The 24357-nt window shown below is 47.3% G+C and overlaps 1 protein-coding gene across 9 annotated transcripts in view; it reads left to right on the top strand.

Annotated features, from left to right (window-relative positions):
• cdk5rap2 (CDK5 regulatory subunit associated protein 2) overlaps nucleotides 1-24357 on the top strand; it is a 33793-nt gene that overhangs the window by 6922 nt on the left and 2514 nt on the right. For 4 of the 9 annotated variants that reach the window (XM_068573587.1, XM_068573578.1, XM_068573586.1 and 1 more), the window contains exons 10-54: nucleotides 2618-2734; nucleotides 2827-2946; nucleotides 3033-3125; nucleotides 3337-3555; nucleotides 3666-3836; nucleotides 4087-4197; nucleotides 4277-4414; nucleotides 4560-4739; nucleotides 4856-5050; nucleotides 5393-5584; nucleotides 5803-5932; nucleotides 6015-6154; nucleotides 6240-6356; nucleotides 6501-6644; nucleotides 6763-6875; nucleotides 6954-7093; nucleotides 8948-9073; nucleotides 9173-9282; nucleotides 9460-9603; nucleotides 10087-10188; nucleotides 10292-10479; nucleotides 10576-10915; nucleotides 10992-12537; nucleotides 12725-12826; nucleotides 13259-13401; nucleotides 13635-14044; nucleotides 14181-14413; nucleotides 14710-14811; nucleotides 15244-15386; nucleotides 15620-16029; nucleotides 16166-16398; nucleotides 16695-16796; nucleotides 17229-17371; nucleotides 17605-18014; nucleotides 18151-18383; nucleotides 18528-18579; nucleotides 20028-20179; nucleotides 20830-21168; nucleotides 21663-21788; nucleotides 21925-22041; nucleotides 22125-22293; nucleotides 23205-23326; nucleotides 23600-23800; nucleotides 23896-23985; nucleotides 24080-24318. In XM_068573587.1, coding sequence (XP_068429688.1) covers nucleotides 2618-2734; nucleotides 2827-2946; nucleotides 3033-3125; nucleotides 3337-3555; nucleotides 3666-3836; nucleotides 4087-4197; nucleotides 4277-4414; nucleotides 4560-4739; nucleotides 4856-5050; nucleotides 5393-5584; nucleotides 5803-5932; nucleotides 6015-6154; nucleotides 6240-6356; nucleotides 6501-6644; nucleotides 6763-6875; nucleotides 6954-7093; nucleotides 8948-9073; nucleotides 9173-9282; nucleotides 9460-9603; nucleotides 10087-10188; nucleotides 10292-10479; nucleotides 10576-10915; nucleotides 10992-12537; nucleotides 12725-12826; nucleotides 13259-13401; nucleotides 13635-14044; nucleotides 14181-14413; nucleotides 14710-14811; nucleotides 15244-15386; nucleotides 15620-16029; nucleotides 16166-16398; nucleotides 16695-16796; nucleotides 17229-17371; nucleotides 17605-18014; nucleotides 18151-18383; nucleotides 18528-18579; nucleotides 20028-20179; nucleotides 20830-21168; nucleotides 21663-21788; nucleotides 21925-22041; nucleotides 22125-22293; nucleotides 23205-23326; nucleotides 23600-23800; nucleotides 23896-23985; nucleotides 24080-24318 — 9147 coding nt within the window. The remainder of the gene's footprint in view (nucleotides 1-2617; nucleotides 2735-2826; nucleotides 2947-3032; nucleotides 3126-3336; nucleotides 3556-3665; nucleotides 3837-4086; nucleotides 4198-4276; nucleotides 4415-4559; nucleotides 4740-4855; nucleotides 5051-5392; nucleotides 5585-5802; nucleotides 5933-6014; nucleotides 6155-6239; nucleotides 6357-6500; nucleotides 6645-6762; nucleotides 6876-6953; nucleotides 7094-8947; nucleotides 9074-9172; nucleotides 9283-9459; nucleotides 9604-10086; nucleotides 10189-10291; nucleotides 10480-10575; nucleotides 10916-10991; nucleotides 12538-12724; nucleotides 12827-13258; nucleotides 13402-13634; nucleotides 14045-14180; nucleotides 14414-14709; nucleotides 14812-15243; nucleotides 15387-15619; nucleotides 16030-16165; nucleotides 16399-16694; nucleotides 16797-17228; nucleotides 17372-17604; nucleotides 18015-18150; nucleotides 18384-18527; nucleotides 18580-20027; nucleotides 20180-20829; nucleotides 21169-21662; nucleotides 21789-21924; nucleotides 22042-22124; nucleotides 22294-23204; nucleotides 23327-23599; nucleotides 23801-23895; nucleotides 23986-24079; nucleotides 24319-24357) is intronic. The other 5 variants (XM_068573579.1, XM_068573580.1, XM_068573585.1 and 2 more) reach the window with 5 other exon arrangements.

The following is a 24357-nucleotide window of genomic DNA, read 5'->3' as shown; positions in this document are numbered from 1 at the left end:
TTTGTGGTTGTCCTGCCCACCGTGTGACTTTTTATGTCTATCATTAGTTTTTTTTTATTCTTTCATATTCAGTTTCCAGTAATAGTTTTGCCTCAAACCAAAGCTAGGTCCTTTAACCATGGCTAACTGTGAGAAGCCATTCAAACTGAACCACTGCCAGACCAACAGAGGAACACAGGCTACGTTCTCCATGTTAAACTGTCAACTTCAGAGGATCGTCTGTGTTCTCGGGTTGAACCACAGGAAATGTACTTTGGCGTGTTTAATGACTTGCTTTTTTCCTCTGTGTGCCTCCTGGGGCTGTTTTTTATTTGTGTACCCTGCTTCAGTAAAGAGGAGAAGTACATTGGTTTGTTGTTGTAGTCTTTGGGATTTAATGGGTTTTCTAGTGTTGGTTTCACAACAGGAAGCTCAAATCATTATAACTAATCGGTGAAGGATCAGTTTGTGTCGTCACCACTGAAGCTTTTTGGTCATCAGTTGTTTTGTCTGACATAATTAATTTTTGTGACCAGTCGCATAATCTCTCACTTTCCCATAGTAATCCTTTTATTGGATGTATTTCACAAAAATACTTATTTTATGCGATGTTTTTACATTCTGTGGGTTTGGTGACTAAATATCATCACGCATAATCCTTAACATCAAATGTGAACCCTGCTGATTGGGCCGACAGGAAGCTGTTGGACGGGCTCCATCGTTTCTCGTCAGGCGCCTGGACTCAGGCAACAGTGTTAAGACTGGATTACCATGCTGTCTGGAGGGTTTGTCTGAGTTATTTATGGCCAGCCTTCATTTCAAAAGGGAAAACAGCGCAACATGTCTGTCAGATCTGGGTTAACCAAATGTGCTGCATCATGTATTGCACAAAAATATTTTAAAAGATAGAAGAAGAGATGCTTTTGTGGCGGGACAACTCTGTAAGTGGCCTCTCGAGGATAGAGGTGTAATGGAAAGTGATTGCCAGGAAACACCTGCTCTAATCTTAAAGGGGATAAATATACCGTCAGGAAGGATAGAGTCCACAGGAGGGATCGGATGCTTCTACCGTCACAAGTCCTCTGGAGAGGCACCTTCATGGGGCCAATCTTCATACCTGATCTGGTATTCAGGAGGAGGTTTTCTAGAGATGGTCTGGCCATGACACAGATCACTGCAGCAGTCCTGGAGGATTTGATCTGATTGAATGTGGGGGAGAGTGGAATAGAGGCGGGAGCAGGGATTATCAACGGCTTAGGGCTTATACTGCTCTGCACTCAGTCATTCTCCTCTGTGCTTCTGTTGCTGATGGAGTGAGAGAAAATGATAGATGGCTATCTCGTGGTTGGCAGGCTGAAGACCATTAAGGCACTGGACAGTTTGCGCGGCTTTTGGACTCGTTCTCAGGAGGTGAATCTGGAATATAAAGGTCTGAGGTACCATGCGGGACCCGTGCCGTATATGTGGCGTCCGTCTGGTGGGAAGCCAGTGTCGCTGGATCTTCAGCTCGACGGCGCAAAGGAAGCTACAAGTCATCTTGTCCCATGTGCTGGGCTGGGAGGTGACCCGTGATGGCCAAGGAGAGTTCCTCTGCGGGAAATGTGTGTTCCAGCTGGAGAAGGTGATGCACTGTGACGTTAACATCAGCCAGCTTCAGGATAAGCACAACAGTCAGATCCAGAAGATGCAGGCGGAGAAAGACCACCTGATCCAGTGCATCGTCCACATCTACAACAAAAACAACTTGAGTCTGCACAAGAGCTGCGTGGAGAGCGCCGGCTGCAAGACTCTCCTCAGGTCCTCTGCAGTGAGCAGTCCTGATGATACGGCGGTGTGTCGGCTGTCCTCTGAAGGACAGCTGTTCAGTGAGGGTGGAAGTGGTGTCATGGAGAACCGCATGAGAAGGTGCGTGAGTCTGGATCGAATTGTCAGTAAAGGGGCGTTTCCAGGGCGGTCGAGCCTCAGGGGCGGCAGGCTGGGATCAGCGACCGGGCTCGAAGGCTTCATGAAGAGCTTCGGTCTCCGAGGCACACGCCACCGTTCGCAGAGCATGTACGTGGACCTGGTCCAGCGGAAGGGAACGCTGCCCCGACCGGCGGTCAAAGGTCGCTCCGCGTCCCTGCAGTGCCTCAATCGAGACTTTTCCTCGGACGCCCCTCCGGACCCTCCACCCAAACTGAAGCTCAGAGAGCCCAAGGTGTTTGTTGCGAGACATGGTGCCGCTGATGACCCAGAAGGAAAGGGTCAGGCCAGAGCGCTGCTCCGCAGTTCCTCATGTAAGCCCTCCGTGGTCTCTGACCTGACCCAGCTCCTGCGCTGCATCTCGAGGCAGCATGTCGCTGCCCCCGCAGGGAGCCACATCCCAGTCCTGAAGAGGTTAAATACAGGCCCTGCCAACCCCCGAGCAAGGCACAGATACAGAGAGGCAAAGTCAAAGTCTCTTCATGATCTGACTGAGGAATTTGATGATGAATACAACCCTGTCAGAATGGTGCAGGTAGTTCTTTTTTTTTTTTTTTTTGTAATCCTCGCTGGGCAAAATGTTATCGTACTGCCAATGATCTGGGACAGACAGCGGCTTTGCTGCTTAATATTGCTCGCGTTAATACATTTTCTCTTTTGTTTTGTGGATTTGCAGAGTGACGTTGGGCGAATGGAGTCCTGCAATAAGCAGCTGTCTGAAGAGCTCACACGGGTCAAAAGCACCAATGAAAACTTAACTAGAACACTGGAGGAAACCCAGAATCAAAACAAGGTACACAGAGTTTTTAAACTCAACTTTTTAAAATATTTTTGAATTAGATTGAGAGGTTTCTTTTGTGTCATGTCACCTGTTTGTGTAAACAGACCCTGCTGGGGAAGTTGGAGGAGAAGGAGAATGATCTAAACTCTGAAAAGAAAAATGCTCTAAAGCGAGACAAAACCATCCAGGGGCTTACTCAGGTCTTCAAAGAAAAGGATAAACAGGTAAGACTCAAACTGTTTTCCTCTCACTATTCTGCATTATGCAATGCTCTAGCACCAACATGTGTGTCTTTTTCTTGGTCTCACAGATTGCAGAGCTGTGTCATGAGATTGAGGACAGAGATGACGCTTTGGCCAAGGCGAGAGACGCAGCACATAAGGCCCAACTACAGAAATACCAGGCAAGAGAGCCGACCTCTTGACTTTATATGATAATGTTAATGGGTCCTGCTTCTGTGTGTGCCTGCACATTTACACATTATACTAAAGAGTAGCCTTAGTTATAGTAGTTGTAGAATGTTAACAAAGCAGGAAAGCAAAGTATTTTTAATCACATCTCATTAATGGATACACACTCTGTGAAGATTAACATTTAATGCACATGTCCTGCAGGGAGTAGAGGAGCACCAAACTCTATTAATGGCAAAGCAAACGGAGCTGGCACAACTCCAGGGGGAACATCACGCCAAGGTGCTTGAAGGCCAAAAGCTCCAGCGCGGCCTGGGCAGGAAGGAGCAGGAGCTGGCCGACCTGCAGCAGGCGAAGGACCAGCTGGAGGTGGAACTAGAGGACCTGCAGCAGCAGAAGAAGAAAGGAGACAAGGCCCTGAATGTAAGACGGTGGTTGTCGAGTAGTCGTGTTATTGTCTCCAATCCTAAATCCTCTTTTCTGTTTTCTGTCACCATTCAAATATCTGACCATATTATCATTCCTCCCCCCAGGATCTGAACAATCAGCTTAAAAAGCTGAGTGGTGAGATCGGAGACAGAGAAAGTGCTCTCGAGCAGCAGTACCAAGAGCTGTTGGATCAGACCAAAAGAAAGCTGCAGACGCATGAGGTCACCATCCAGCGGCTCACCTGCACTCTGTCCGATAAAGAGCAGCAGCTGCAGGTGACACAAAAACATTCACGCACAGATTCCTCCAAACAATGACATATTTGTGTTTGTATCAAAGGTTTCTCAATACAATATTCAGAGCATTCATATAGCAGCAAACAAATATTTGCTCTATGCATCTACATCTGCACGTATGCATAGATATGCTCAAATCTAGCACCTTTAATTGTTTACTCTATTGTAAAATCTGCCATTGGCTGTATAGAGGCAGTTGTTTTGACGTTGTTTTGTTTGTGTTCATCAGGAGTACATTAACATGGTCAGGGACCTTGAGCAGAGCAAAAGTCCAGGAGGAAACGATAATGTGCTGACCAAGCTGCGGCACAGGCTGAAGGAAAAGGAGAAGGCTCTGGAGGTGAGCGTCCATTCTGTGTTTTCTTTTCACACGGCGACTATAAGTTGATTCTGACATTGTTCTGTTTGTTCTCTGGCAGGACGCGCTGGATGAGAAGTTTGCTGCCATTGAGGAGAAAGACAATGAGATCCACCAGCTGCAGCTGTCTCTGAGGGAGAAAGAGAGAGACCTGGACAGGCTCAATAACTTGCTCTCTCACAACGAGGAAACCGTCAATGTAAGAAGGCACGACCGTATTCCATTGGGGAAAATGTCAGAAATTGAGGCCTGAAATTTGCCTTTTCCAGTCATCGGTAATTAAATTGTTTTGGAAAGTTGGACATCAATCCGAGATATCTCTGTGATCATTCCTCCTGTTGCAGAGTTTTGACAGCCTGATCAAGGAGAAGGATGTGGAGCTGCAGCATCTTGCAAACACACTAAAGAACCTGCAGCGAGCAAAGCAAGATGTAGAAGATAACTTGAACAGATCCCTGAGGGAGAAGGACTCCATCATTAGCCAGCTGCAGCTCTCCCTGGAGGGCAAGACAAAGGATATGGAGGTTAGTTGCTGTGTTTTCAGCTCCATTGATTCTTTCACCATTCTGACCCAAAAGTTTCACACATACAAACACTTTGAGGTTTTTTTTTTCTAACTCTGTCAACCTTTTGTTTGTAGGAAATGTCCGAATCCATGCTGAACCAGTCGCAGAGTCACACACGTGACCTCGCTGAGCAGATGGGCCAGAGGTTAAAGGTCACAGAGGCCATGCTGGCAGAGACGGTGAAAGCCAGAGAACGGCTGGTTGCTGACAATGAGAGTGCTGTGGAAGGACTGCTGGCTACAATCAGCAGCAAGGACCAGCTCATCAAGGTCAAGATGTAACGCTAAAAACACGTTCACGTGTTAGGGATTACCACGGGGAAAACAGTGATATGTGAATAAAGTAACTTCAAAGTAGTAATGTGAATGAAGAATCAAATGAGATAATTAATTAGCTGTGAACATGTGGATTAGAATACATCCATGCAGGGTAGGAGTTATTAGAATGAACACTTGTTTGATGTGTGCAACAATTTTAGACACAAACAATATAGAAACAATATTTAGACTTACAATGTTTATTTAATTTACATTGACAGATCTACAGAAAGCCATTTGTATGCGGTCCAACATAACTAACTCATTAATTTCATGGATTCGTGCTTTCACCAGGAGTCTGCAGAGCACTACAACCGCATGCTGTCTGAACGCACTCAGGAGATTCAACAACTGAGGAAGCAGCTGTCTCACAGGCAGCAGGAGCTCGCCACCGCTGAGAAGCAAAGCTCCACCACGGCCCAGGAGGGTTATTTAGAGACAGCGGAGCTCCGGGCCCTGCTCGCCAAGAAAGACAGCATCATCAATGTAAGTTCCTCTGGGATGCAACATGCTCACTCAGCTGTAACATGTGCTTGACTTAGAGGCCTAACAAGGGGAGGGAATTGAAACTCCCAAGGAGAATATCATGAATACTTACTTCCTCCTGCCTGTCTTCAAATGACTTGGTGGCCTCTTTGACAATAATTAAAGTAGCGGTTGTACACGTTCGAGCATGCTAACTTGTCGTCTTTCTAAATGTGCAGAAGCTTCTGCAGCGTGGTCAGGAGAGGGACCAGTTCCTGGCAGAGGCGAGGCAGAAAGAGGAGCCGGATCATGTCTTGGAGCTCAGACAAACTATCCAAATCATGCAGGAGAAGTTGGACGAGAAGGAAGGTGAGGCCTTTATAGTGTTGAACCCCCTCGCTGGACATTAAATGTCCATCCTACAATTAATTATTTTTTGTCTGCACTGAAGCTCTGCTGTCCAGGAAGAGCAGTGAGGATAATGTGGAGAATATTCTGTCCTCCAAAAAGACAGTCGTCGTCTTGAAAAAGGAGCTCGCACAGAAAACCGAGGCACTGAATAAAGCACTGAAGAGGGAGAATGAGCTGAAGGTCAGTCGGCTATAAATATGTACTTGCATAACATTTGCGAGTGACTTTTTGTGCAATCCTTCACCTTATTTTCCTCTATATCCAGATGTCTTTGGCAGAGCTTCAGTCATTGCTTTCTGAACTGGAGGGTCGTAATGATGGCCAGGCTGCTAACATCGAGTCTCTAACTGCCACCCTGAAGACCAAAGATGAGATCATCGATGTAAGGCCTCCTCGATTCACACAGTCAAGCTCTCGTCACTCACTGTGACACACAGCAGCTTTAGATAAGGAGCTTTTCTTCTGAATGCAATGAAGTCAGCCGCCTCTCATCGAGCAGTTCTCATGTTTGTGTTCATGCGAGCAGGTTCTTCACGAGCGCCTCGGTCAGAGAGCGGACGGTCGGACCGATCACACCCTGGATCGGGTCATTGTCTCTGGCATGGAGAGATCCCTCCCAGCGCTCCCTCAGAGAGAGAGAACCATCATCGGTGGAGATAGCCAGCAAGAAGTAAACTGAGCACATTAAACCTTTCTGCTTAATTAAAGACAAGACATTTTTAAATTATTTTTAAATACATATATAATGCTCGTACATTAAGACCATTGCTCTTTGTGTCTCCCTCAAGGCTTTGCCAAACCTTGTGGCCTTGCAACAGGAACACGATGCTCTGAACAAAGCACTGAGAGCTGAGCAGCAGCTCTACTCCAGCCTGGTCAGGACTGTGAAGGAGCAGGACAGGTAGCGGTCGCTGGAACAAAGAAAGCATTGCAAAGTGAAAATGAAAAGATGATTCTGAGTATCTGATTCTCTTCGCAGCGCCCAGCGGCTCCATGCGCTGCAGCTGGAGCTGACAGCGGTGCAGCTTCTCAGGCAGCAGCTCGAGGAGAGCATCAAAACTAATGAGGAGCTGAGGGACGACCTGGAGAGAGAGACGCACAGAGCCAAACTCAGAGAAGGTGCAGTGCAAACACACTGGGTGGAAAATGATGAGGATGAATAAAAATACAAAAATAAAGGGAAAGAGCATGTTTGTCTTTAGTTTATAGAAGCGTTATGAAGCTGAAGCTCAGGGAGACACATCCATTAGTCTGTATGAAGTCACATGGTAAAGCAATAACACACATTTAACGCCACAGCGTTATTCCTATAAGCATAATTCTTATACATTTTCTATGAAAGATTGAGTTAGTATGTGCTTGTTTTTATTTATTCAGACAGCGTATTTGTGAACTATGATACCATATATGATTTCATCAGGATATAATTCCATTGAAAGATGATCTATTTTAATGTCTAATTATCGCCAGGCCCTCAACTCACCTGTCTTCTTTGTCCACTGTGTTTACTCTAATGTCTCCTGCTGACAAGCTTACATCCCCACTTCTTTACCTGTCACTATATTCAGCATGCCCACCTGGTCCTTCCACTCCTCTTCTTTATGTTCACGTTTCTTTTCATCATCACCTCCTCATCTGCATGTTTTGTCCATAATAGAGTTGCTGCCTGTTTCCTGTCACTCTTTAAATGTACTCTCTCTTCACGCTGTTTTTCGGCTTGTCTGTCCTTTTCTTAAAAAAAATAAAATAATAATAATCTGAATAAAAGCTGCTGTCATCCAGTCTTTCACTTTTAACCTGCTGTCTGTCTGTTTTCACTGTCCCATTAAAGCATTGTTGTTGATTGCATCATCTCTCTAACATCTCTGTGTATTAACACAATCCATCCAACCATCTGTCACATGAGTTTGAGTTCATCCCATGAGCATGTCATTATATAAACTTTAATCAAGGTATGAATGGTAGTTTGACGGCTACAGAATCACATGTAATTCTAGTGCAGAGTCGCTCCCCTGAGATAGATTCTAATTAAAAGTCCTACACTTCTATCGCGTGATGTCACAGACGTCAGGATGCAGCCGAGACTAATTAAACGTGTCACTGTACACTCAGGTAGTCGTCTAAGCCCTTTTACTTGGGCAACTGTCCACATGCATGGATCTGCATGTCAAGTGCATGCTGAACCCCCCCCCCCCCTGTATGAAGAGAGCCATGTGTATAAATAGGTCAGCTGTAAGTAATAGGCTCACATCCACACAGAGTACAAGGTAAACGTAGCTGCAGTAATTACCACTGAGAAAATATCCACATGTCTTGTTTTGGCGGAATATTCATTATAATATACACGCTACATATAGACAAAAAAATATACACATATATTATTTATTTCTATATTATTTGTATTTTTTTGTGGCTGCAGATCTCAAACTTCTCTTTACACACTACAGCTTTTTGTTCATTTCCTCCACTAGTTTACCTTATTTATTTATTCAGTTAAGGGTTTTTTATATGACTTCAGGACGCACGCCGAGATGCATCAAATAGATCAGCTGGTTGAGTTTACATTCAAAACACAAAGATTTACAGAGGAATGATGCACTTATAGTATTTGTGCCATTTTATGTAATTTTTTGTATTTATTTCTTTAATTGCATCACATTTTGTATTTATATTTCAATCATGAAAGGTTGAATTTTGCACAATGCACACTATGAACTAGGAATTTTAAATTCTATATTGTTCTTTAATTGTTCTCCAAAGCTGCATGCCATGCTTTGTAGAATATATCCTACTTATGCAGGCAGGCTGTGTTTTTAATCGTTTTTACAGTTCTAAGCTCACACACAGTCTTAACTACCAAAGAATCATTATTAAATAATCTTAACTTAAAACATTCTGACAGTACAGCGCTTCCCGACACTGAAATATACTTTCTTGTGTGTTATGTGTGTAACCCTGTGTGTATCTGTTCAGGTATGGACCCCATTAATCCTCAAGAACTGCAGAGCATGAGGCATCAGCTAGAAGATGCACAGCGCTGGAATATTTCTCTGCAGGCTCGTTTAGGAGCCATTCAGAGCCGTGGAGGAGGGGTTGGTGGTAAGATGAGAAAACATACTTGAATATACGTTTACGCTCTTATGTCAGACTCTTTGGGAGATGAGTCTTTTTGTTTGATGCGACTCGAACACTTTTCAGGGGACACTTTGAGTTTCATCGGCGATCAGACGTCCTACATGAGCATCTGTGTCGGGGACGGGCTGGACGACAGCTTGTCTCTGCTCTCTGCACAGGAGCTCAAGCAGAAGGTGAAGTCTTTTTCAAAACGAAATACGAGGTTTTGACCAAAGCATTGTTTCTCTGATGAATATCTAAACGTATAAACAGTTGATTTTAGCTAATTGCAAAGATATGTCACCAAAATACATGAAACAGGAAGACAATCGTGCAGATGAGTTGAAATATGGTCTGTTTGGGCCCTGTAGGTGCTGGAGCAGCAGGATTGTGTCAGCAGACTGCAGACTGTGAACAACGAGCTGCAGAACCGGCTGTCACTGTTGGAGAGGTCGGGCCGTGACGCTCATGACAGCGAAGACAAAGACGTGGCCGGCAGCAGCCCCTTGAAGCAGGTTAGACGCTGCACGAGACAGCTGCAAATGGAGGAAGCTGTACTTGAAGCTGTGGCACCAAAATGTATTTCTAAAAGGGAACCGCTCTGTCATTTAATAGCAAATGTTTGTACAGTATGTCCACAAATACTGAGTGAATCATTTCTAAGTCATTGTCTAACACCCACCTATATATTAGCTCCTTTCTAACCTCTGAACCTACATCTTAACCTTTGCTCTGTCGCCTGTTACTAATGTCTGTGTCTTTCTTGTCTTTAGTAGAAGATCCTCCTTTTCTCCTTCACCTTTCCTAATCAGTCCCTGTTTCTTTTGTTTTTCTTTATCTCTGTGTCCCATGAAATGCTCTGTCTTTGCCATACCACATTAGACACCTCACGCCATTCAGCTGTTGCTTTTCACTGTTTTTATGGATTCTGTTCCCACATTAAGTTTTCTTTTACCGAGCCATGTGTGTCATACTCGCCTTCCATGCCATTACTCTAGCAGCTTGAGAAACCGCAGGAGATGCAGCCTGTGACTCGCAGTGTCAGGACGCATCACTCTTGTCCGGATAAAGAGACTCAGACAGACATCCAACCAGGACAGGTATGAACTACATGCTTAGCTTTAGTAATGTAATATTAATACGATGAGGGATTCCCTTTTTCATGTTAACTTTAACCATTATATCTAAACTATCCTGTTTTAGATGGTATCTGGAAAGCTGTTGGATGATTTAAGTATGGACAGCCGCCATGGCCAGAGTAGAGAGCATGCTCAGTCTGCCAACAACACCTTGGACTCTGGAGAGAGAGGTTCTCGGCAGAGGAACACCGATGCAATGGCGCTGAAATCCCTGCTTACTCATTGTGGGTCCACATCAGTCTTGCAGCTGAGGTGGGTCTTTTCTTCAGTGTCCAGGTGCTGCTTCTTATATTCACTCTAGTGTTCAAGCAACTGATTCTTAAACTAATCAAATGTCCCTCGTTGCAGAGAGGAATTGCTCAGGCTCAGATCTGAAAATGTGAAGCTGCGAGGTCTCCTGAAAGAACAGACATCGACTGAATGTAAAGAGAAAGCGAGCACGGACGCCTCAGGGAACAGCAGTGATGGACAGGCTGATTTGAAAAGAAGTGTTGAAACAATGGAGGCCGAGTCAAAAGGTCAAACTCAGATCATCAATCCGTCGAAAGAAAAGGGAGAGAAGAACTCTATGGAGGTGTCCGATGGGGAGGCCTCTGTCACCACTGAGCTAATTGTTAGCGCCGCAGAGAGGATGACGAGTCCGCTAACCAAAGGCCAGTCGAACAGCAGGAGTACAAAGCAGCATGGGGTACGTTTTGTATTGAGTGTAAAGAAACGCTAAATGCTTCCTGCATCCCGTCTAATTGCCAGTGTTTTCCTTGTAGGATGGTGCCAAATCTCGCCTCCCAGTCCACGTGAGGCTGAGGGTGGAAGCTGGCAGCAGCAGGCAGTATGTGAACTCTGACCGTCTGCAAACCGATGCCCTCCAGCACCTTCAGTTGGACGGTGTATGCAGGCCAGACCAGCAGCTGCATAAAGACTCCACCGCGTCAGCCCAGCACAGCACTTCCCCTTCTTCCACGCTCGCACACACACATCGCACCGGCAGTCCAGTCGGGTCGGACAAGGGCTCTGAAGGCCGAACGACGCCGGACCACAGCCAGGCCAACGCTGCCCTTTTCATCCAGCTGGAGCTTCTCCACCAGGAGTGTCAGGAGAAAGAGAGCTTGATCAATAAACTAAGTGAACAACTAGCTGATTGGGAAGAGCTCCACGCTCAGCTCCAGGAGAAAGACCGGCTCAATCGGCAGTACGTAGAGGCCTTGCAGGCTGCAGAATCCACCATCGCTTACCTGACTGCCTGCAGTCTGGACAGCCAGGGGCGGTTCGGGTCCCACGCCGTTCAATGTAAAGGTTCTGTGTTAGTGGGTTCTGATTCTGCCATTTACAGCAGATGCATGGAGCTGCAAAAAGCCCTGCAGGAGAAGGAGGAGCTCAACAACCAGCTTATAGAGCTGCTCAACATGACGGAGGCGGCAATCACCACCACCAACAGCCAAGAAAAAATTCCTGGATTCCGTGATTTATGTTTACAGATAGAGATGGCTTTGCAGCAGGTGAACGCATCTTCAACTAGGCCGAGTCCAAGAGGTGGTGTTGGAGGCCCAGAGGACTCCATGCAGGAGTTGCAGCGACACACAGACTCTCTGCAGGAGGCACTGTGGCAGCAGAATATGCTTAATGCAGAGCTGCAGGAAAAGCTGAGGGCTGCGGACGCCGCTGCTCGACACGACGACAACGATGAGCCGGATGGTAAATGTTCGAGGCGGGTAGCAGCAGAACCACGTCAGGAAAGCGACTCAAAGGAGCGTCCAAGAGGAACGAGGAGTTACGATGATGTCAATTCAGATCCGGAGATGACCAACGTTCTGATGAACTGCCTCGGTGCAGCACAGTCGGCTGTTGCCTCTCTGGCAGCACACTGTACACAAAGCAGCTCCTTGGCCTCTGCTCGATCATCACACACCAGTCCTGAGTTTCAGATGAATTTAGACAAACTTCAGAGAGCCCTGCAGGTGAAGCAGGAGCTGGGAGAAGCCACCAAACCCAGCAGCCGTCAGGCCGCTGCTTCGCCTGGAACAAACAGACGACTTCACCAAGGGCTGCACAGCGACCTCTGCCGCCTCTACAAGGTCTTCGGTGATCACCGTCAGAGGATCTGTGATCTCCAGGCTTCCGTAGAAGAAGAGAGGGGCCGCGGAGAGGATAGCGAGGCCCACAGGACCGTGCTGGACGCCAAGGGGTTACCACCAAGTGTCCAGGTTGAGCTAGAGACCCTCCATAAGGCGCTGAGGGAGAAGAGGAAAGCGTGTAAAAGCCTGGAGGAGAAACTGGCCACTGCTCTCACCTCCCCGGAAACCGCACGGAAAGGTAAAAGCACATACCTTCAAGCATTTTAATTCAAAGTTCTAATAAATGTGTTATTCTGTAAAAGCATGAATGTGATTAGTTAAAATATTTTGTTCCTCTAAATTGATCATGAACACCATGAAGGAGCGAGACAAGATACTGTTGAATGTTTTCTTCCTAACCCGACGTATATTGCCTCCACTGCCAGCTCTGGAGCAGGAGGACAAAGGCGTGCAGGTGGATTTGCAGGACCTGGGTTACGAAACCAGTGGCAAGAGTGAGAACGATAGGGAAGAGAGCAGTAGCACAGGTAGCCGGCTTTTAGACAGACGATGCATGTCTGTCTGCTGAGTGGACACTAATCTCACACATGGATAGATTCTTAGATTTCTTATTTGTCTGCATGAGGAGTGAACAAGGGCAACTGTAACACACTGTCTCCTGTCTTGAGTTTGGGCCTCTTCACTAGTCTCTCCTGGTTTTAACTCGGTATTTCTCTGCACTATTCCCTCATTTGAATGGGCTTCAATATGTCACATTGACGAGTTCTCGCATGTTTCCACTCTGAAGTTTGGGAATGTCTTTCAAACACTCATTAACCTTTCACTTATAGTTCTTGTCTTATTTCACAGTCCAGCTGTATCTCAAATGATTTATTTCCTCTTGTGGTACGATCACCATTTGTTTTCCTCCACTTACGATGTTTTCTAATTGATTGTTTCTGTGTACGTTGTGTTGCCAGATCTAGAGGTTGTTGTAAACCCTAGTTGCAGTGCTTCCAGCCTGCCTTTCCGACACGAGCAGGCCACCTTCTCTTCTACTGAAAACCTGGACTCCACCTCCAGCACCCCGTACCCCAGTTCCCCCGCGCTCAGCTCCGCCAAGGTATTTAACTTACTTATCACTAAACCCCATAAACAAAGATCATTCACTCATAGCTCAGCTTTAACGCTGCACAAGTCGTGCTTATAACTTTCAAGTGCACATTTAAGATCCATTCACATGATTATGGCTCACAAAACATTCAAAGTCAGCCAGGCAGTGTGTTAAACTATTGGTACTATAATATCAGTAGAAACTGCTATTTTAGTTTAATTAATGCTCTCGTCTGTTTTCAGGTCAGTCTGAAGAGCCTGCAGGTCTATGACGAGTACGGTGTCTCTAAGGACCCTGTGCAGCTCCAGGGACAAGTCAGAGAGCTGAAGGGCCAGCTGGAAAACCAGAACAAACTCATCCTCCAAATGCAAAGTCTTCTGCGTAGGTACTCTCTCTCCAGTGACCTGGTCGCCAACTCCTCTGATCCCGCAACCGGCAAGAATCAAGAAGGGACACGGCGGGAGGATCGTACCCAAGATGGGAGCCACAGAAGTGGACAGCTGAGGGAGAACAAGGAGGGCGAGAACCTGGCGACGAAGGATAAACCAAGCTCTCTGAATCTGGAGCTGGAGCTGGAAAGAGAACGGACACTGAACAGGAGCATGAGTGAACAGCTGCAGCAGACCCGCAGCCGCTCCACGTCGCCTGCAAGGTCAACAGTCTCTCAATGCATAATCAATGTTACACTGTTTTACCAGTGAGGCACAGCTGCACAGTCATTTAAATAAACATCTTGACTTTTGTCTTTTTGTACCCCCACGCCTGCCCCGATTGTGACGTCTGCGCAGACTGGACTCCTTGGTGCAGTCGCAGGCCAGGGAGCTGTCGCAGCTGAGGCAGCAGATGAAGGAGAGCCGCAGGCTGGGAGCCCTGCAGCGCCGGCAGCTGGAAGAGCTGAGCAAGGCCTTCAAGGAGCTGCTGCAGGCCGGCCAAGTCGACTACTACATGGGAGAGGCGGTCAGAGAGCAGCTGGACAAGAGCCTGAGCATCCTGGACAAGCTGGAAGGACGGCTGGACAAAGGTAGCGGCTGCGACGGCCTTGAATGCATCATTGTGCAGAAATGTCTCTGTGCTTTAACAAAAAGGCTGAAGGGCGATGAAAAGAGCAGCCATTCGTAACAGATTTTCACAGACGGGTCCTTGACAGCATCTCCCCCCTGTGTTAGAGTCTCATCAAATAACTAATAACTGTGTTATTCTGGAAAAGCATTCATGTATTTTGTTCCTCTAAATTGATCATGAACACCATGAAGGAGCGAGACAAGATACTGTTGAATGTTTTCTTCCTAACCCGACGTATATTGCCTCCACTGCCAGCTCTGGAGCAGGAGGACAAAGGCGTGCAGGTGGATTTGCAGGACCTGGGTTACGAAACCAGTGGCAAGAGTGAGAACGATAGGGAAGAGAGCAGTAGCACAGGTAGCCGGCTTTTAGACAGACGATGCATGTCTGTCTGCTGAGTGGACACTAATCTCACACATGGATAGATTCTTAGATTTCTTATTTGTCTGCATGAGGAGTGAACAAGGGCAACTGTAACACACTGTCTCCTGTCTTGAGTTTGGGCCTCTTCACTAGTCTCTCCTGGTTTTAACTCGGTATTTCTCTGCACTATTCCCTCATTTGAATGGGCTTCAATATGTCACATTGACGAGTTCTCGCATGTTTCCACTCTGAAGTTTGGGAATGTCTTTCAAACACTCATTAACCTTTCACTTATAGTTCTTGTCTTATTTCACAGTCCAGCTGTATCTCAAATGATTTATTTCCTCACGTGGTACGATCACCATTTGTTTTCCTCCTCTTACGATGTTTTCTAATTGATTGTTTCTGTGTACGTTGTGTTGCCAGATCTAGAGGTTGTTGTAAACCCTAGTTGCAGTGCTTCCAGCCTGCCTTTCCGACACGAGCAGGCCACCTTCTCCTCGACTGAAAACCTGGACTCCACCTCCAGCACCCCGTACCCCAGTTCCCCCGCGCTCAGCTCCGCCAAGGTATTTAACTTACTTATCACTAAACCCCATAAACAAAGATCATTCACTCATAGCTCAGCTTTAACGCTGCACAAGTCGTGCTTATAACTTTCAAGTGCACATTTAAGATCCATTCACATGATTATGGCTCACAAAACATTCAAAGTCAGCCAGGCAGTGTGTTAAACTATTGGTACTATAATGTCAGTAGAAACTGCTATTTTAGTTTAATTAATGCTCTCGTCTGTTTTCAGGTCAGTCTGAAGAGCCTGCAGGTCTATGACGAGTACGGTGTCTCTAAGGACCCTGTGCAGCTCCAGGGACAAGTCAGAGAGCTGAAGGGCCAGCTGGAAAACCAGAACAAACTCATCCTCCAAATGCAAAGTCTTCTGCGTAGGTACTCTCTCTCCAGTGACCTGGTCGCCAACTCCTCTGATCCCGCAACCGGCAAGAATCAAGAAGGGACACGGCGGGAGGATCGTACCCAAGATGGGAGCCACAGAAGTGGACAGCTGAGGGAGAACAAGGAGGGCGAGAACCTGGCGACGAAGGATAAACCAAGCTCTCTGAATCTGGAGCTGGAGCTGGAAAGAGAACGGACACTGAACAGGAGCATGAGTGAACAGCTGCAGCAGACCCGCAGCCGCTCCACGTCGCCTGCAAGGTCAACAGTCTCTCAATGCATAATCAATATTACGCTCTTTTACCAGTGAGGCACAGCTGCACAGTCATTTAAATAAACATCTTGACTTTTGTCTTTTTGTACCCCCACGCCTGCCCCGATTGTGACGTCTGCGCAGACTGGACTCCTTGGTGCAGTCGCAGGCCAGGGAGCTGTCGCAGCTGAGGCAGCAGATGAAGGAGAGCCGCAGGCTGGGAGCCCTGCAGCGCCGGCAGCTGGAAGAGCTGAGCAAGGCCTTCAAGGAGCTGCTGCAGGCCGGCCAAGTCGACTACTACATGGGAGAGGCGGTCAGAGAGCAGCTGGACAAGAGCCTGAGCATCCTGGACAAGCTGGAAGGACGGCTGGACAAAGGTAGCGGCTGCGACGGCCTTGAATGCATCATTGTGCAGAAATGTCTCTGTGCTTTAACAAAAAGGCTGAAGGGCGATGAAAAGAGCAGCCATTCGTAACAGATTTTCACAGACGGGTCCTTGACAGCATCTCCCCCCTGTGTTAGAGTCTCATCAAATAACTAATAACTGTGTTATTCTGGAAAAGCATTCATGTATTTTGTTCCTCTAAATTGATCATGAACACCATGAAGGAGCGAGACAAGATACTGTTGAATGTTTTCTTCCTAACCCGACGTATATTGCCTCCACTGCCAGCTCTGGAGCAGGAGGACAAAGGCGTGCAGGTGGATTTGCAGGACCTGGGTTACGAAACCAGTGGCAAGAGTGAGAACGATAGGGAAGAGAGCAGTAGCACAGGTAGCCGGCTTTTAGACAGACGATGCATGTCTGTCTGCTGAGTGGACACTAATCTCACACATGGATAGATTCTTAGATTTCTTATTTGTCTGCATGAGGAGTGAACAAGGGCAACTGTAACACACTGTCTCCTGTCTTGAGTTTGGGCCTCTTCACTAGTCTCTCCTGGTTTTAACTCGGTATTTCTCTGCACTATTCCCTCATTTGAATGGGCTTCAATATGTCACATTGACGAGTTCTCGCATGTTTCCACTCTGAAGTTTGGGAATGTCTTTCAAACACTCATTAACCTTTCACTTATAGTTCTTGTCTTATTTCACAGTCCAGCTGTATCTCAAATGATTTATTTCCTCACGTGGTACGATCACCATTTGTTTTCCTCCTCTTACGATGTTTTCTAATTGATTGTTTCTGTGTACGTTGTGTTGCCAGATCTAGAGGTTGTTGTAAACCCTAGTTGCAGTGCTTCCAGCCTGCCTTTCCGACACGAGCAGGCCACCTTCTCCTCGACTGAAAACCTGGACTCCACCTCCAGCACCCCGTACCCCAGTTCCCCCGCGCTCAGCTCCGCCAAGGTATTTAACTTACTTATCACTAAACCCCATAAACAAAGATCATTCACTCATAGCTCAGCTTTAACGCTGCACAAGTCGTGCTTATAACTTTCAAGTGCACATTTAAGATCCATTCACATGATTATGGCTCACAAAACATTCAAAGTCAGCCAGGCAGTGTGTTAAACTATTGGTACTATAATGTCAGTAGAAACTGCTATTTTAGTTTAATTAATGCTCTCGTCTGTTTTCAGGTCAGTCTGAAGAGCCTGCAGGTCTATGACGAGTACGGTGTCTCTAAGGACCCTGTGCAGCTCCAGGGACAAGTCAGAGAGCTGAAGGGCCAGCTGGAAAACCAGAACAAACTCATCCTCCAAATGCAAAGTCTTCTGCGTAGGTACTCTCTCTCCAGTGACCTGGTCGCCAACTCCTCTGATCCCGCAACCGGCAAGAATCAAGAAGGGACACGGCGGGAGGATCGTACCCAAGATGGGAGCCACAGAAGTGGACAGCTGAGGGAGAACAAGGAGGGCGAGAACCTGGCGACGAAGGATAAACCAAGCTCTCTGAATCTGGAGCTGGAGCTGGAAAGAGAACGGACACTGAACAGGAGCATGAGTGAACAGCTGCAGCAGACCCGCAGCCGCTCCACGTCGCCTGCAAGGTCAACAGTCTCTCAATGCATAATCAATATTACGCTCTTTTACCAGTGAGGCACAGCTGCACAGTCATTTAAATAAACATCTTGACTTTTGTCTTTTTGTACCCCCACGCCTGCCCCGATTGTGACGTCTGCGCAGACTGGACTCCTTGGTGCAGTCGCAGGCCAGGGAGCTGTCGCAGCTGAGGCAGCAGATGAAGGAGAGCCGCAGGCTGGGAGCCCTGCAGCGCCGGCAGCTGGAAGAGCTGAGCAAGGCCTTCAAGGAGCTGCTGCAGGCCGGCCAAGTCGACTACTACATGGGAGAGGCGGTCAGAGAGCAGCTGGACAAGAGCCTGAGCATCCTGGACAAGCTGGAAGGACGGCTGGACAAAGGTAGCGGCTGCGACGGCCTTGAATGCATCATTGTGCAGAAATGTCTCTGTGCTTTAACAAAAAGGCTGAAGGGCGATGATAAGAGCAGCCATTCGTAACAGATTCTCACAGACGGGTCCTTGACAGCATCTCCCTTTGTGTTAGGAGAGTCTCGTCTGGGTCATGAGGACGCGCTGGCCCTGGATCTGTCTCGGAGGTGCGTCTCAAACTCTCACACTGCACCTACTAATTGCCAACGTCTTATTTAATTTGCTTTTATTCAATTTGTCATGTTTATTTGCGGTGAAAAACAAGTATCAGTGATAATTGTCCATGTTAATGTTACTAGGACAGCTGTCCTGATACTTTCATGCTTCAAGGAATAGTTTCACATTCTGGAAATCCCCTTGTTTGCTTTCTGGTGGAGCTTTAGATGAGAAGATGTCAATCCCATAAATAGAAAGCTGGAGCCGGAGGAGGGAAACATCTCTGCTTGTGTCCAACGGAAACAATACAGGAGGATTTATTTAGGTCATATTGTCCAAGGTTCTGATTTAAGGGTTGTTTGTCCCATGACCCTTTTTAAAGGACACACACACACACACACACACACACACACACACACCTCCCCCCAGCCAATTGGCTTATGACCCCAGGCGGGGGGGGGGTAGGGTGTGTGTGTGTGTGTGTGTGTGTCCGGCTGTTGACCTAATTCTCTCATTGACAGCCAAAACATTCAGGTTACCGCCCCGAACTGGGTCACTTGTCTGAGAGAAAACAGGGGAACACACACGCACACACACACACACACACACACGTACACACACGTACACACACACACACACACACGAAGGGATGAACATTGACATGTAGTTCATGTGCATTTATATTTCAGAGTTTGTATAAAACATAAATATGAGTATATATGTACAGTTCAATCCTGAACATATACAACATTTAAAAAAGTAAAAACACTTTTTCCATTTTTATTTCCAACCATTGACAGGAAAACAAATAATCAGAAAAGTTCCTTATGTTTGATGGAGAGTAATAGTGAAATTGTTGCATCTGTGGTTTACATTTTGTTAGAATTAACTTTTCAACAGCACCCTTGTGTCATCGGATCATGAATAAAGTTGCTTGCAGTGACAGATGTTAATCTGTATTATCACTGATGTGGAAGTCTTGGGGAGCCTCAGCAGGGATCCCTGAGCGTGAGAGATGCTCCGGACAGTCCGGCTAGAATCCAGCAGGAGATAGAAAACCTGCGTCTGGAGCTCGAGGGCGAGCGAGCGCTGCTGCGGCGGCACGTCGGCTTCCTCGAACAGCAGAACCTCTCGCTGGCCGAGAGCGCCGGGGAGCAGCTGGACCTGTGAGCGGTTTGATCCGGACAGACGGCATGACGTTTGCTGTGAACTCCTTTTTTCCAGCTGTGTGTTTCTGCTGAAAGCTGAGACTCCTCCGGGGACACCTTCAGACTTTTAAGACACCTTCAGACTTTAGTTTTCTGTCTTTTTTTCGGGTGCTGTGCTGCTATTTTATTATGATCCTCCCTGTTTTTACATTGTTTGGCCCGGCGAGATGACGTGATGATCGAATCGAGCTGTTGCATCCTCTGGGAGACAAAGTGACTAACACAATTACATATCCCCCTCTTCCTCTCAGGTTGACGAAGGAGCTGCAGGAGAAGAACCGTCTGATCCAGAGCCTGCAGAGTCAGCTCAGAGGAAAAGGCCCCAGCAGCCCACAGGGCGCTCCCTCTGACAGGACCGCCTCCTCCTGCCAAGGCAGCCCGACCGCTGGCGATCCAGCCGACGGTAAGCACAAAGAAATGTTCACATGAGCTGCCAGTTCCTCGATGTAATGTTGAAACTATCTGAATTAAATCTCTTTGTGGCTGGGCGCCAAAAGCTCGACAAAGTCTTAACAGCCACAGACTGTAGTGTACAATAGTGTACCAGACTGCCTTTTTAAAAAGAAAAGGCATTTTTGTAGTATATTGTAGAGATTACCTTCGTTCTTGTCCACTAGTCGCATCCTGTGGTGGCACTTATTTTCCACTCGGATCCTTTGTGCTGCAGCGAGGCGTCCCCGCAGGACGAAGCGTGCCCGCCGAGGGCAGAGCAGGGCTCCACTTTCAGTGCTGCATTATTCAGTGCCACCTATCCGGTGCAATCTTCAAATTGTGTTTCCCTTGGGAAAAGAGACAGTGAGGGCTATTACTGAGACAAGTGAAGCATATGTATGGATGTGGACATGTGAGACGGCCTGCAGAGACACTCACATGTTCCTTTCTGCTTCATCGCTGTATCGTTGGCTCTCTTCTTGCAGGATGTGTAAGTGGATGACATTTAGAAGGCGGGACATGAACTGGTTTTAATCTAAGGATTTAATAGTGAGTGATTAGCCTATGGAATATATGTTGTAATGTTCAGGCTGTGTATCTGTTCTCCCTGTGCGTCTTCAGGCCAGCGACACCTCTCTGATTGGACGGGAAGGGACGGCGCTGCTGTGGGAGGAGCTGCAGAGGGCGTGTCGGGTCACAGGGACGCTGCCAGCAGACTGCAGGGCCTGCAGCGGCTCAACGGGCGACTGCGGGATCAGCTGAGGGGCAGCGAGGATCTCAACACCAGCCTGCGAAGTGAACTGGACCTGCACCGCTCCATCATGGCCCAGACCAGCTCCCACCATCAGGAACAGGACCACGGCCACGGCCGGGACGGATCGGGACCTCGGACTCATAAACGAGACGGAGACATCGGCTCACAGGAGAACGCCGCCCACCAGCCTCGCTCCATGAACTCAGGTAAACCTGGAGCACAGTCGGCTTTATAACTCGGTGCACAGCAGTAAAGGTGCAGACAGCACAGCGCTCTCTCAGCTCCATTCAGGCAGCTTTTTGTTATTTAAAGACAAATTGTGGTCTGTGCTTTAAACATTTGTTTTGCTTGGATTTGAATTTGTAGAGTTATACATTAAAGGTGCATGATTTTACATAATGAGTATTCAGCTCGTACAAAACTTGAATTATGTATTTTATGGCTCTGGATGAGGGTGAAAAATAACCCAAATGACGTCATAGTGATGTCGTCGGGGTTTATATTGACCTGGGTTTAGAGACTTCACATTTTTATCAGAAAGTCTTACAAACTTGTTGTGTTGCATTATGAAAAATGTAGGGTCTGATTATTTTTATTACTAAAAGCCTGGATATTTTGGCAATGACTTTTATAATCTGTGTGATACTAAATTCTCTTTCCGTTCCTTTCATTTTGCTTTGTGCATGTGTGTGTCCATCAGACCTGCTGGCAGAACATCTGCAGGACATCCGGATGCTGCGACAGCGCCTAGAGGAGAGCATCCAGACCAACGACCAGCTCAGGGAGCAGCTGGAGAAGAGACTGGCAGAGGTGGAGAAAGATCCAGGTAATCATCTCTCTCTCTCTCTCTGTACGTGTGGTTTTTACTGTATGGCGATAATTTGGTTGTAAAATTCAGTAGAAAGCACTTGTTTGTTGACTGATGAGTGTGTGTGTGTGTGTGTGTGTGTGTCCACGTTCAGCAGCCACCAACATCTTCATCCACGGTAACGAGGAGCAGGGTCACCTGGCCAATGAGCTGCGACTCCTCTGGGGGCAAAACCAGGTGCTGAAGGACCAGCTCAGCCTGGCGACTAAAGGTAGGAGAACGCCTTCACTCAGGACTCTGTTTGCCAGTTTGCCTCGGCTCGTACAACTTCTTAAATGTCGTTCTTGTCCCCAGACAAGCAGAGGGAGCGCGAGAAGCTGCGCGACGCTCTGTCCAGACGGACGGCCAAACTGGAGCAGCGCAGGAGGGAGTGTGAGGCGCTGACGCATGAAAACAACCTGCTGCAGGAGAAGCTGGAGCACAGCGGCCAGGAGAACGCACAGCTGCAGGAGTCTGTGCACAGGTACACAGCCACACACACACACACACACACACACACACACTTCTAAATGTCTCATTCCGACTCTTCTTCATGCAACCTGAAACGACACACAGCCACTAATCACCATTCTAAAGAGACATTAGTCCATAGTGTTTGTACGACTCTGAAACATGAGAGTAGTTCATTTGCAGCTCATCCGTGAACACATGAATGCATACATCCCATAATGATGCTGTGTGACCTCTTGCCCTGTCAGTACTGACGCAGGTGAGTGAGGCTGACACCTGAAACCTGCAGCGTGTCCTCCGTCAGCTCTCTCCTGCTCTCCCTTTCCTTCTCCTGCTCGGCGTGTGTTTGCAGACGTGTGCATCATATTCATGCGGCTCATTGTTTAGTTTTTTAGAGATTTTATGACTGAAACATTTAGTTTTATAAAGTACACCTGACTGACATAACACATCATAAAGTTGTCCAGTAATTATTACTTCTTGAGGATTTGAACGCTCAGTTTTTGTTGAAATAGTTTCAGAGATGTTGATTCAACTCAAGCTTCTTTTGAGGTTGTTGTTTTGTGATTGTCGTGCTGCTGAATTGTTTTTCTGAGGTGTCACTATTTTTTTTAAAACTTTTTGCAATAATATAAAAGGACTCAGAACAGATTAAACAAAAATAAATTGTTGTACTTTAGATAGTTTGAGTTGCATTTTAGTTTAGTAGGAAAGAATGGAGCGTGAGATGTGTTTGTATCAACCAGCAGGATGACAAACGTTTCTTTACTAAATGTTATGATCAAACTTCTTATGTTTTTACAATAAAAAGCAAAGTGAAGGAGCTCCACACTGCATAGATGGGAGTGGATCATCCTCTGTCTTCCCTCTTAGTGCATGAATACACGTCTTACTTGATGTGTCTGTGTTCGTGTTCGCCTGCAGGTTGCAGTGTGACGTGAAGCTGCAGACGCAGCAGCTGTCCGACTCGCAGCATCTCCTGCAGTCGCTGCGGGTCGAGCTGCAAGTTTATGAAAAGATCAAAACCGAAGCTCGCACACAAAACGGTACTGCAAGTTTTCTTCTTTTTCAATAAAAAACGTAGAGATGTGTTGATGATGATTTGTCATTATCGGCCTTTTGTAGCCTTCCAAGTTCTACTTTGTAGTTTAAACTATAGAAATGTTTATATGACGTAGACATGGTTCAAAAAGATTGTTACAGAAAGAGACTGAAAATAATCTTGAACAAATTAACATTTCTAAGCGTCTGCAGACAGAGACGCTTATGCAACATGGATATCTGCGGCCACATGACTAATGCGTCCCTCTCTCCTTCAGAACCCAGCGAGGCGTCGCAGGAGGTCGCCTCCGGCCCGGTGGACCTCAGTGAGCTGCTGCTGGAGATCAGACAACTGCGGCTGCAGCTGGAGAGGAGCATCCAGACCAACACGGCCCTGCGGCAGCGCCTGGAGGAGCAGCTGCTCAGAGGACCCAACCGCTCTGAAACCATCAACATCAACTACCTGCTGTCCTCTCCAGGTAAACACCAGCTCACGCTGGCGTCCTGCAGACGCAGGCGTGTAAACGCACGCGAGCATCAGCTCACGTCAGTTTGGTTTTTACATCCGTCTCAGATGAAGGAGGCAAGTCGCCGGGCCGGGAAGGCTGCGATCTTCTGCGTCACTCATTTCAGAGCCACAGCGAGCGCGCCGGTGTCCTCCCGGGTAGGAAAACCTCATCGTGTTAAACCACATGCAACACGTGGTTGTGGTTCAGCGAGCAGTCGAATGACGGTATTCACAAAAACCTCTTTTCCAGATGAGAAGTGCGGCTCGTTCAGCAGCAGCTCCGGCGACAGCGCGACCAGCGCTCCCTCTCGCCTGGTGCCGGGCCACCGCATGTGGGCCAATCGCAACGGGCGGCACATTTTGGGTCTGATCGAGGACTACAACGCCCTGCGCAAGCAGATCTCAGAGGGGCGCAAGCTGTCTCGCTGCATGGACAAACAACTGCAGGAGGGTCTGCACGCGCTCACACAGCAGGCCTCTGACAGCAAGGTGCAGATAATAATTAATGAAACAAATGAAATCAGATGT

The sequence above is a fragment of the Clinocottus analis genome, unplaced genomic scaffold (assembly GCF_023055335.1).
Source record: "Clinocottus analis isolate CAN_PGR_092001 unplaced genomic scaffold, fCliAna1.0.p SCAF_13, whole genome shotgun sequence".
Lineage (NCBI taxonomy): Eukaryota > Metazoa > Chordata > Actinopteri > Perciformes > Cottidae > Clinocottus > Clinocottus analis.
This window is presented reverse-complemented; position numbering and strand designations above follow the sequence as displayed.